This window comes from Podarcis filfolensis (assembly GCF_964270895.1).
Source record: "Podarcis filfolensis genome assembly, chromosome: 2".
Classification (NCBI taxonomy): domain Eukaryota; kingdom Metazoa; phylum Chordata; class Lepidosauria; order Squamata; family Lacertidae; genus Podarcis; species Podarcis filfolensis.
In genome coordinates, this window is record NC_139605.1 from 12,697,477 (window position 1) to 12,710,096 (window position 12,620).

General features: G+C 47.9%; 1 protein-coding gene across 4 annotated transcripts; it reads left to right on the top strand.

The window, feature by feature from the left end:
- Positions 1-1,269: 1,269 nt before the first annotated feature.
- DDX39B (DExD-box helicase 39B) lies at positions 1,270-12,378 on the top strand. Of its 4 annotated transcripts, none has more exons than XM_083602052.1 (12): positions 1,270-1,398; positions 2,458-2,577; positions 4,298-4,524; positions 4,654-4,781; positions 4,943-5,035; positions 5,553-5,736; positions 6,457-6,575; positions 8,313-8,444; positions 8,869-8,978; positions 9,874-10,018; positions 10,809-10,956; positions 11,536-12,378. In XM_083602052.1, the coding sequence occupies exons 3-12, from the start codon at positions 4,314-4,316 to the stop codon at positions 11,550-11,552; spliced, it is 1,287 nt and encodes a 428-aa protein (XP_083458178.1). In that variant the 5' UTR covers positions 1,270-1,398; positions 2,458-2,577; positions 4,298-4,313; the 3' UTR covers positions 11,553-12,378. The 4 variants fall into 4 exon arrangements, with proteins under 4 accessions (XP_083458178.1, XP_083458179.1, XP_083458181.1 ...); XM_083602053.1 differs by having other exon boundaries at positions 2,458-2,573; positions 4,300-4,524; XM_083602055.1 differs by having other exon boundaries at positions 1,392-1,499; positions 2,458-2,573.
- Positions 12,379-12,620: the final 242 nt, after the last annotated feature.

Here is a 12,620-nt window from a genome sequence, read left to right on the forward strand (position 1 = left end):
GGCTTCTGCAGCCCAACTCCCCATGGGACTCTGAGTCCCCTAAGTCCATGATCGGTCAGAGAAGAATGGATGGAGGCAGGATCCAGAGGAAAGCAAGGCAGATATTTATTTATTTTTCTGTTGCAACAGAGTTCCCTATCTTTCCAAGGAGGGAGAGACCCTGAGAGACCCTCTGCAGGAACCTTTAAATACTTTGGCCATTGCCCAACTCATTAATCAAAGACCATCCCAAAATAATAATACATACATCATTGGAGGCGGTCTACAGCAGAAATCCTGTCTGCCAGGATACCTCATAATGGTCACTGATTGCATTACCTGGGCAACCTGGACATTGTGTGATGGTTAATACTTTAGTTCCTGAGTCCAGGTCACAGGCTCACCCTATTCATACACAAATACGCCCTTTGGACAGGATTTGTAAGTGAAAAGACAATGGGAAGGCTTTCCCTATTTGCCTCCCTCACTGTAGAGCGTGGGTAGGCAAACTAAGGCCTGGGGGCCAGGTCCGGCCCAATCGCCTTCTAAATCCGGCCCGCGGACTGTCTGGGAATCAGCGTGTTTTTACATGAGTAGAATGTGTGTCCTTTTATTTTAAATGCATCTCTGGGTTATTTGTGGGGGCTGCCTGGTGTTTTTACATGAGTAGAATGTGTGCTTTGATTTAAAATGCATCTCTGGGTTATTTGTGGGGCATAGGAATTCATTCGTTTATTCCCCCCCCCCAAAAAAATATAGTCCGGCCCCCCACAAGGCCTGACAGTGGACCGGCCCCCTGCAGAAAAAGCTTGCAGACCCCTGGTAGAGGAATATTTGAGGTCATCGGGAGTCAAAATGGCTTCAGGATTGCTCTCCCATACTATTTCAGACACATGGTTTATATATACTTTGATATGTGTGTATTTATGAATATTTATTCTATATTTGAGACCTTAGAATTCTTATAACACTGTGAAAGATTGAAACTAAAGAAGGCGCCCGTGTGGGAAAAAACCCTTTTGTTACGACTTGTTTCCTCTTGCGATCTTAACAGTTTGCACGGCAGGTATGCAACTCAGCAGGGTGCAGGTTCCCAGCAAGTTAGGGGGGAAACTGCTCCAGTTGAATTTCTGCCCCGTTGCTGCTGTAAAAAAAAAATGGCAGGCAAGCCTCTCGGCGAAAAGAAACCAGCAGCAGACTTTCATTTGAATTTTCACTACACCAAAAAGACCTGTTTGAAATTCACCAATTTCTAGTCAGGCTCTCAATTAGACAAGCCCCGCGAGAAACCCGCGGGGTCCTCGCGACAGATTCCCACCCGGGGCTTCCGGTGACCTCCTTCCCCTTTACCGGAAGCTGCGCACTTTCTGCTGTGGTCGCTGTTCAGCGTAGCTCTTCGACTCCTCCCCTTCGTAGAAGGTAAGGTGCTCCCCGACAATCGCGCCTCCATCCGCCCTCGGTTGTGCCATCCGCCCCATATCAGGGTGGATATCGTTTCTCCAGGCATTTTTCTACCGATGGTTCGTTTTTTTGGGGGGCCGCTTGCCCGTCTGGACCTCAAAAAATTGAGTCGGGAGTGGGCGGGGGGGTGCCTTATCCCCTGCCATTGCAATGCTAAGTAGTAGAATTTAAGATGGCGCCCTTTTTCTTTGGCGCGCTGCTCCCCGTGAGCTGTTCGTAATCGGGAAACATCCTCCTTGTGGCGTTAACTAGGCCTCCCAAGCGTGGTCCTTTGGATAGAGAGACCCCTTGTGCCTTCCTTTTTAGCTCAGAATTAGAAACTAGAAATATAGAGAGTTTTAATTCTGGTGTGTCTACCCGCCCCCCCCCCATTTCCAAACGGCCTTTTCTTAATAGCGCTCTGTACATGATGAGACGATTATGGGGTAATTGAGGGGAGGGGGAAATTGCATCTAGAGAGGAGACTGGTGGGATCCCTTTCATCATATAACGGGGTTTTGAGATGCAGCCGCAAACGTGCCGCTTTAGCGGATCCTTGCTGCATTCATGCAGTTCGTGCGGGTTTGCAGATTAAATATTATAGGCGTCTTTCTTTTCCATGTTTGCTATTTGGGGAGGGTGCAGGTTTAGGTGGTCTGATCTTCACTGGGTGTAATGAGATTGGTTGCAATGGAACAGATTAAAATGCAGAGCAATGAATGGCAAGTGGGGCAGGAGATCCAGCTATTTTTCTTGTTAAAGATTACGTTTTGGACCGAAATGTATGCATGGGTTGTTTGGGGAGCATGATTTTAGCGCAGTTTGCCGTACTTGTACTAGGAAGCTGCAACTCTCGCCATAACTTTTTTTTGGTTCATCCTTTGTATGGTCTGAACAGGGCCAAGCGGGTGTAATATCTTTAGGTGGGGTGTATTCTCCTCGGCGCTACAGGAGAACACTAAATTGCTGTTGCAGGAGAGGGTTTCTCTGGGAATTTACTGTGCTGAAATACAGAGGTTTTCTTTTTCTGTTTTTAAGGTGGATTTTGTAGGATAAAAGAAGAAAAAGCTGCTGTTGTGCAGGAAAGGCGTGAGGAAAGAGTCAACAAGAAATTCCATCAAAAAAAACACAACACCCATTCTGACTCAGTGCTGGTGAGTGAGATTTATCTAGGAGGTTTTTTAGGTGGCTGTTCTTGAATCTCTTCTTGCTTGGTGCTGCAACTGTGCTTCAGGCAGCACCTCAAGAATGGGACTCCTCTTAGGAGTTGTAAATTTCAGTTTCCTGGTGCCATTCTCTTTTGCCCTGTAGCTGGTGTGGTATATGATACTTGGATCTGAGAATCCTAATATCTTAGAAAGCTCCTGCATGGATTTGGAAGTGGGGAATTGTGGATATGTGTCTGGCTCCCTCATTTTCTTGCCCACCTCTCCTCTCTCTCTCTCTCCCTCCCTCCCTCTCCCTCTCTCCCCCCCCCCCTTAGAGATGAAATGAGGATTCTCATCTTTAGCTGCATCTGTTTTCAAGGTGCCCAACTTGTTTGTCATGAGCATAAATGTAAAGCTGCAAAGCCATCTGCATGGAGGCATGTTTTCATTGGGCTTAGGTGATGAGGAGGGATTGTTGGGGTAACTAGCTTTTCAGGGCATAGTGAGCTTAGGAACTTTTAGGGGGTCCCACTTACACCCGTTACACGCACTTTTCCAAAATCTGCCAGAGGAATAGCCATATTGCTCTGTTGCAGAAATAGCAAGAAAGTATACTATCATGGCACCATAAACACTGGTAAATTAAGTATGCCGTGGGTGTTTGTGGTATATGAAAACGTATCAGTAATTTTCATGCACGTCATAAAAGTTGGGGGTGGGGGATGTGTAACCCTCCAGGTGTTGCTAGACAACAACTCCCATCATCCCTGACCCTTGGCCATCCTTCTTGGAGCTGATGGAAAGTGGAATCTCGGCAACATTTGGAGAGCTGCAGAGTCCCTGTAACTGACTTAAGTGCTGTTCAGAGGGTTTGCCTTTCTTCTCTAGTACTTCATGCCTGTTCTTTATGAACAATCTGGCCCTTCTAAAGGAGGCTCATGTTAAGTAAAATCATACGAGGCCCTTGTGAGTCTTATCCTCATTCCCTTTAGAATGCAAATTATTCTAGTTGTGACAGACCAAAGTGCTTTTCTAAGAGATTCTGATTTAATGTGGTATAAGACTAGAGCTATATGCATCATTCGCTATTTTTTAAAAATAAAATCTCGGAGGTATGGTGTTATCCACAGTGTCCTGTGAGAACTGAAATACTCTGCTGGTTTCTAAATGTTGCCTTTTTCTTGTTTTAAGAGCAACAGTGATTAAAGCGGCAGAGAAAAATACTTGCATACGTGCAGCTGTAATAATAATATAAGAAAAGATGGTGGCAAAGGAACAGACAAGTGTACAGCATGAATCTTGCAATTTTTGATGTCAGGTTTCTGCCCATTTATTGTGTTGTGTAGAGAACATCCTTTCTGCCCTGTGCAGGCCGCAGAAGGATCTACATAACCAATGGAAGAACATTGTAATCTTCCAGGACACATTGCCGCTGACTTAAAAGTTGAATTATTCACTAAAGAAACTTCAAAGGGTGACTTTGCTCTGAACCTGTAAATCTGGTTGTGTTTGTTGAGGCCTGAAGCGAGACAAGGGCTTCCTCAAACAATACAGGTGTTAATTAACATAAGCTTTAAGTAGGAAGGTTGTGCTTTCACTAACCAAGATATTGTGAATGATAACTGCACTTGCTTACGTTCAATCGTTATAATTGTCAGTCTGTTACATCTTATATTGTTTGGCCGTACTATTTACGCAATTTTATGCTAAGTCTTCCTTTCGTTTTTTAGAGAGAGAGGCATCACCATGACTGAGAACGATGTTGACAATGAACTTCTGGATTACGAAGATGATGAGGTGGAAAATCAGGCAGCTGGAGATGGGGTGGACGTCCCAACTAAGAAAGATGTCAAGGGGTCCTATGTCTCCATCCACAGTTCTGGCTTCCGGGATTTCCTGTTAAAACCAGAGCTGCTGCGTGCCATTGTTGATTGTGGCTTTGAACACCCCTCTGAAGGTGAGCCCAGGTGCCTTGTCTGGTGGGGATATTTCAGAACGTTAGCAAAGGAGGGCTGAATGTAAGTGCTTCTGAGATCCCTGACCTGCCAGGAGCTATTCATTGTACTTTTTCGTATTCTCCATGCAGTGCAACACGAGTGTATCCCACAGGCCATCTTGGGCATGGATGTCCTGTGCCAGGCCAAATCTGGCATGGGCAAGACTGCCGTCTTCGTTCTTGCTACACTACAGCAGTTGGAGCCAGTCACTGGTCAGGTATGTTTCAGAAAGGAAAGCAGTTTTTCAAAATGGTGGATGGGTGTTAAGGAGGCAGCATGACAGCCTGCCAGCTTAAACAGACCTGAATGAGAATCTGCTAGAGTGACGGAAGTAATCAGCAGGGCCTTCTTAAAACATATTTCCTCCTTTCTTCACAGGTGTCGGTGCTGGTGATGTGTCACACCCGTGAGTTGGCCTTCCAGATCAGCAAGGAGTATGAGCGCTTCTCCAAGTACATGCCCAGTGTCAAGGTGAGAGACGAAGGGCTGCCACAGCTGTTGTCCCTGCTCAAGTCCATGTACAGTGGTACCTCGGGTTACATACGCTTCAGGTTACAGACTCTGCTAACCCAGAAATACTACCTCGGGTTAAGAACTTTGCTTCAGGATGAGAACACAAATCGTGCTGCGGCAGCAGCGGGAGGCCCCATTAGCTAAAGTGGTGCTTCAGGTTAAGAACAGTTTCAGGTTAAGAATGGACCTCCGGAACGAATTAAGTACTTAACCCAAGGTACTACTGTACAGTGTTTTGCCTGCATGGGAGTGAACAGTAGAAAATATACCTAAGAGAATGGTGGGAGAGGTTTGGACGATTTCATGGCTTTGGGGATGAAACGTAACACTGGAGGCAGTTTCCGTCAGTTACTTATTTGACAGAGTTTGCGTTCTGTTTTCATTTATTTTTACCCATTTCTGCACCCTTGGGGCTTTTGTCTCTCCTGGCTGCCAGCCTTTATTTGAGAGTTCCCTCTCTCTCCCTCCCTCCCAGGTGGCGGTGTTCTTTGGGGGCCTGTCCATCAAGAAGGACGAAGAGGTGCTGAAGAAGAACTGCCCCCACATTGTGGTGGGGACCCCGGGCCGCATCCTGGCCTTGGCCCGCAACAAGAGCCTCAACCTCAAGCACATCAAGCACTTCATCCTGGACGAATGTGACAAGATGCTTGAGCAGCTTGGTGAGGAGCTGTGGGCATGTGATCCGTGTGGGTTGGGCTTAGTAGTTGGACAGCAAGGAAGGTAATGCTTGGGTCAGCCGAGTGTCCATGCTTTTGACCTCTCAGAAGCTGTGTTTTCCAGAACAAGAGGAAGAATGCTAACTTTCTGAGCACGTTGGGTTAGATCCAGGGCTGTTCCTTTTTGTGGAAGGGGCTGTTATTTCAGTGGAGGCTCCTGCTGAAGGAAGCTGGGGAAGTGCTTTTGCTAATGCTTCCATTACTGCTCTGTATGGAGGGAGGACTGCTGGGGGAAAGGGGAATCTCTGCAAACTGTCTTGCCTCCCCCTTCTTCCAGCAAAGCATTGTGTGAGTGTAACGCTACAGAGTGCAAGTCAGGAGCCAATCCAGAGAATGTACAAACAGCGTCAGATACAGATTATATCAGATGCAGATTTACGATACAGATCGTAAAGCAGTAGTGCAGCTATTGGCCAGTTAAAGCAACAGAAGATAGGCAGACAGTAACGTATGGGTATATACCCCTTAAAAAGTTGCCCATACTCTTATCATGAATGCTCAGTCCTCTGGAAAAAAGCACCATAAGAGCTATAAAGTGTTTGTGAGACTGGAATAACTTCCTTACGTGGATATGGTCTGGCAGTGGAGGAGAGGAGACCTATTGGGTTCCTGGAGTGTTACAGAGAGCCATTTTTAACCTTCTGGTCCTTTTCTTCCTCGCAGATATGCGCCGGGACGTCCAGGAGATCTTCCGCATGACCCCGCACGAAAAGCAGGTCATGATGTTCAGTGCCACACTCAGCAAGGAAATCCGCCCTGTGTGCCGCAAATTCATGCAAGACGTAATTAAACCCCTTCTACCTTCTTTATCCACCTTGCCGGCCGGCCAGCCTCCCTTCCTCCCCATCCGGGGAAGGAGCAGGGGGCCAGAGCTTAGACCGCCACCACTGCCTACAGCACCCTGGGCTGCACCGCTGCCGCCCACCGGCTACCCCAGTCCCCCTAAGGCACTTGTAGGGCACATACCTTCCGGAAGATCATTCGGGTTACGCTAGCCAGCCGCATATTTGCACACACGAACGAGAGGCCTCTCCCAAAAGGGCTAGAGAGCACCCACACACCATGATCATCCTCTGCCCAGCTGGCACACACAACCTAGAGAGTGTCCACGTTAGCGATGGAGGGGATCCATTCCAGAAGGATCCTCTTCCCGCCTCCACACTTGGCGGGTGGCGCAGAATACACGGCGCCCCCCTGCTCTTTATCCTGTATTCCCTGCACTCCCTTCAGCGTGGGATCCACCTGCTGGTCAGCACCGTGTTCCGAAGATCCTGGCCCCCACACACCCACGTTCGGAAGATCCTGGCCCCCTCACACCCAGGCAAGTGTAGTTTTCTTGGCTCCTCACCCCCATGCATTACGCTCGGGTACACACGCACCGGCAGCACGCACACACACAATCCTGCCCTCCTTGCCCTGTCCTGCCCACTCACTGGCTGGCACTCTGGAGACCTGCGGCGAAGGACTCCCCGAGGGATCCAAGGGACCGGCTGCAGCCAGTGGAACAGACGTGCCTGGCGACCTGGAGGAGAAGTTTTATCCTTTTTTTGTTCTGAACTGGGAAAAGCGTGCTGTTTTATTTTCTATTACCCCTTTCTTCTCTGTCCCCACCCCCACCCCTGTGCCATGTGGGAAAGGGATTGTCTTGAGGGTCCTCACTGCTGGGGGAGAGGGAAGTAAACTGCTTCCCCTGCCCTTCCCAGCAAAAAAAAGAGCCATCAAATCATGGCTGGAGGTAGCGACTGCCGGAATGCCAAATTAATCCTGAAATGAATAGGATTTGTGAGGCAGATAGTGGGTCTGTGAGGTCAGGTGGAAAGATGAATTTCTGGAAGGGAATGGACCATGTGGAATCTGCTTCCCATGTGTACTTCGCTGACCTGTGATTCCAAGCACCAGAGTTTGGGTAGCTAGATAGTTGGAAATTGCAGGGGATGTGGTACATGACTGGACCCAGAGCCCCTGTTTGCTATTAGGAAGAAGCCTGTGAGGGATGCGCAAGGCCAGAATGGTTTAGGTGGTTGAAATTGCTCAACATGCACTGACTTCTTTCCTGTGCTGTTGCTTTTCCTTTTTTTTTTTTAACACTGGGGGGATTGGGAGGAAATCGTAAGGGAAGGCATTTGAGTCTTGTGTTTCATTTCATACCCTGCCTAATCTTGAAAGTGGCTAATGTTTTAGTGCTTTGTAAAGGAGGAGAATCTTAAGAGGTGGCAGTGTTAGCCTTTACCCTAGAACGCTTTGCAGGGAATGTTCATTGGCTGAGCCAGGAGAAGCGTCTCACAGGATCCTTCGGATGGAAGCTTTTGGCTTCTTAAGATTTATTGAAAGCGGAAGGGGGGTGGGGTGTCCCTTCATTTTTCTGATCTTTCCTAAGGGAACGTAGGGCCGTGGGCGTGTATGCGGCGAGGAAAGCTGTTCCTGTGCCCGTTTTGTGCTTGTCCACCCCGACCCACCCCCTCCCTCCGAGCCCAGGTCAGCCTTGCCCTGGTCTAACCGGCCCTGGGTTTGCTCCTCAGCCCATGGAGATCTTCGTGGATGACGAGACCAAGCTGACGCTGCATGGTCTGCAGCAGTACTATGTCAAACTGAAAGACAACGAGAAGAACCGCAAGCTCTTTGACCTGCTTGATGTGCTGGAGTTCAACCAGGTGCCTTCTGGAAGTAGACCCTGCCCCAGGGTCAGGGTTTCTCGCGATGTGGGAGGGACCAGAACTTGAAATGTCCAGTCCACCTTTAAAGATAAGAGGGTTCACTTGGTGGAATGTGGGGAGCCTGCTTATGATCCTTGTCCTGGCTAGATGCTTGATCTGAGTCTCACAGGCTGAAATTAAAAGCTTAATGTTGGCCCGCATGACGACCACAAAGCGACCCGCCTTGGGGATAACCTGATGGTGGAGAAGTTGGGTTCTGCCTTCATAGCTTCCTATGAGTGCAGGCTCCATGCCCGCTCTGACCATTTTCGAGAGGGGACTTGGCAGAAGGCCTGCACTAAACATAACCAACCAACATCCCTTCGCTATCAAGGGGCAGCTGTGAATAGGTGTAGGAGTGACACGTTGCTTTCCCAACTAGGTGGTGATCTTCGTGAAGTCCGTGCAGCGCTGCATCGCGTTGGCTCAGCTGCTAGTGGAGCAGAACTTCCCGGCCATCGCCATCCACAGGGGTATGCCCCAGGAAGAGAGGTGAGAAGGACACAGAACTGTGACGCGGGGGGTTTGCGGGTCGAGATGCAGGTGGCTCATTTGCTGTGATGAGTTTGCTTCAGACTAGAGTCTCTGACTCTTTCGGTGATGCTTTTCTAAGCCCTGAGCAATGGTCACTGTGCTACGTTGCCGCGACATAGATAAAAGTTCCTCCTCTTGTAGTTTGTTGGCAGGAGATTATGTTTAACGAGTGGGGTCCGGGACAAGAAAACACTATTAATGCGAATCATCTGGGTAAAGTTGATGCAGACATCCACTTTCTTGGCATCTGAATCATCTTTGGGATGGGGTGGGTACAGAGAAACATCTTCTTGCGCTTGACATTTTGGAGCGCCTTACATTTAGCAAGATCCTAGTTTGGGTCAACATGAACTTAAACGCCTAGTCTTGGGAGGGGTTAGGGGACAAAACTTTTCATAGGAGCTGATTAGGAGCTGAAAGTCTAGTTTGTAACCAGGGAATGTGAGCCTTGTAAGGGCAGTCACGTCTGGTGGGTTAAAACGCAGGCTGTGTGGGAGTTGTGTTTTCTGTACAGTGGCTGTTTTACTGCTTGGTTGGCTTCCTCCTCTCAGTCACTCCAGAAGGCAGGACTGTTTGCATTAAGCAAACAGCGAGTCTTCTGTGAGAGAGCATCCTCCTTCAGTTGTTTGTCCTGCTTGCTTCAGGAGAGAGGTGGGAGCATAGCTCATGTTTGGCCTAGGCCATTTGTGTGCATCTTTGTCTTGTTTTTTTGTTTTGCCTCCTATTTGAAAGGGTAGTTTTGTCTTGTAGGGTAGAACAAAGGGGTGGGAGTTGTCTTTCTGGTGTTCTGCTAAGAGGTGGGGTTTCTAGGGGGCCTAGAGATATTAATCACTTTATTTTCTTGGCCTCGCAGGTTGTCTCGATACCAGCAATTCAAAGATTTCCAGCGCCGTATCTTGGTGGCCACCAATCTCTTTGGTCGTGGCATGGACATTGAGCGGGTCAACATTGCTTTCAATTATGATATGCCAGAGGATTCGGACACCTATCTGCACCGGGTGAGTGTGGGGCTAGCGAGAAAGTAGATTCCAAACCTCAGCTTTGAGAACCAAGTTCAAAAGGATAGAAAAGTCCAAGGTTGTGTTGCGCTGATGAGTTTGCTCAGACTAGAGTCTCTGACTTGTTTTGATGTCTCTTCAAGCCCTGAGCAACATCCGAGGCAAAGGTGGGTTTTTACGTGCCCCAGTGCCTCTTGCTTTCAATACTTGACCTTGGAGAAAACAGCCTACTTTTGGGGAAGGGAAGTACAGTGGTAACTCGGGTTACATACACTTCAGCTCACATAGGCTTCAGGTTACAGACTCTGCTAACCCAGAAATAGTACCTCGGGTTAAGAACTTTGCTTCAGGATGAGAACAGAAATCGTGCTCTGGCGGCAGCAGGAGGCCCCATTAGCTAAAGTGGTGCTTCAGGTTAAGAACAGTTTCAGGTTAAGAACGGACCTCCGGAACGAATTAAGTACTTAACCCAAGGTACCAGTGTACCGGGAAATACAGTGGTACCTCGCAAGACGAATGCCTCGGAAGACGAAAAACTCGCAAGACGAAAGAGTTTTTCGTTTTTTGAGTTGCTTCGCAAGACAATTTTCCCTATGGGCTTGCTTCGCAAGACGAAAACGTCTTGCGAGTTTGTTTCCTTTTTTCTTAAAACCGCTTGAAGAGGTGCAGTTGCGACTGACCGTGCTTCGCAAGATGAAAAAACTCGCGGAACGAATTAATTTCGTCTTGCGAGGCATCACTGTACTTCCACAGGCACTTGGGCTCATCTTCTCCTTTGTGGGTTCCGCAGGTGGCTCGTGCTGGACGCTTTGGCACGAAGGGTCTGGCGATAACTTTTGTGTCGGATGAGAATGATGCGAAGATCCTGAATGAAGTGCAGGACCGCTTCGAGGTGAACATCAGCGAGCTGCCTGATGAGATTGACATCTCTTCCTACAGTAAGTGCAGCCTGAGACCTTTCATGGCGGTTGGAATGCGGAGGGGAGATTTAGACTGCTGGAGGAGCTTGTTACTGGAGACCAAGCAGGAAATTGGAGACCTGAAGGGGAGGTATAAGTTGACTGAATGTTGGGAAGCTGCTTTATGCCACTGGTCCATTTAGCTTAGTATTGTCCACACCTATTGGCTGCATTTTTCAGGCGTAGGCCATTACCAGCCATGTTGGTGTACACGCCAGGGATTGAACCTTTGAGCCAGGTGCTTTTATGTTCTGAGGGCTCTCCACTTTAATCTAAATTTGAGGAAGGGGATGAGGCGTATGAGTGGGCAAGGAACACTTGGAGGAAAAAATGCCCTATGAACTGAGCTTCTGGAAGTCACTGCAAACAGACTGCTGGCTCAGTGGGAGTTGCTATTTGCCATGTGGAATTGGGGAGGGAAGTACTTAGTTTGGTAAAGGAGGACACTTTTCTGCAGAAGACTAAAAGATGCTGGAAAGATTGTTCTGAAACATTAGAATTGAATGGGCAGCCTAACTTGTTTGCTGTGTTCCGCCTAACGTGTTTTGTCTCTTTCAGTTGAACAGACCCGATAAAGGGGGCTTTGCCTCTTTATGTTGCCCTTGGTTTAAATTCCTGACCTCCTCCACTTCCCTGGAGCTTCACGTTTTTAATTTCATCTGATGGAGAATGAGGTGACCGACAAGTCTGGAACACTCAAACCACACCCCACTCCTGCGGCAGGGATAGAGGAGCATCTATCACTAGGCTGTGTGAAGTGGGGAGTTGGGGCTGACATCAGCAGCTATCCTGCACTCCCTCAGGGCAAAAGTCTCATTGCTCAGCTTGGCACTCAGATGACAAAGAAAGTTCTGCTGCTGGAGCCTCCACATGAGACCTCCTTTCAGATGGACCTCCACTGCCTGCCTGCCAACAAGATTTTGGGACTCCACCTATTGCTCTGTCCCCGCCCCTTCACCCATACATCAATACTACCAGTGATCTGCCTCTGTGATGATGGGAAGTACGAAAGGGGAGTTTAGTTGGGGGTGCTCTGTGATACCTGACATTTAAAAGTACATTTTGTTTTATAGGGAGGGGGGAATTCCTTGGATGGGGAACTAAAAACACAAACATTTTTTCGTACGCCCGTTCATCATTTTTTAAAAAGACTGTTTTCCGTATATGTGCGTGTGTGTGTGTTATGTATGCCCTATCACTTTTTAATTTTGTCTGCATGTTAAAATTAATCCCCTGTTTAAAGTTGATATTTCTTGGCAGGTAAACTAGTAGTGAAAGATTGATAATGTTTTAGTTGTGGCTTGTTCTCTCTTCCCCATCCCCCTTTGAGACCCTATTATTTTTTGGTAATAAAGGAGCCCAGCTCTTATGGGTGTTGAATTAAACTAGTCTTGTGAGTAACCTTTTGCTGGTGTGGCTTCATTCTTTAGGATAGGAGCATCTCTTGTACGGGGGGGCACACTCTCTCTCTCTCTCTCTCTCTCTCTCTCTCTCTCTCTCTGGGTAGGTGTCTGTGTGAGAGAGAATTGTTTTCTTGGAAAGATACACATGCACATAGAATGTGTGAGACATTATTTGAAAGAATTCTTAAAGTTCGCAGGACAGCTCACAGAATAATTTTTAAAATAAATATACCATATTTT

Coding starts and splice junctions, on each gene's coding strand:
- DDX39B (XM_083602052.1), top strand. CDS start 4,314: ATGACTGAGAACGATGTTGACAATGAACTTCTGGATTACGAAGATGAT. Junction 6,576..8,312: donor GCCGCAAATTCATGCAAGAC/GTAATTAAACCC, acceptor TTTGCTCCTCAG/CCCATGGAGATCTTCGTGGA. Junction 8,979..9,873: donor GGTATGCCCCAGGAAGAGAG/GTGAGAAGGACA, acceptor TTGGCCTCGCAG/GTTGTCTCGATACCAGCAAT.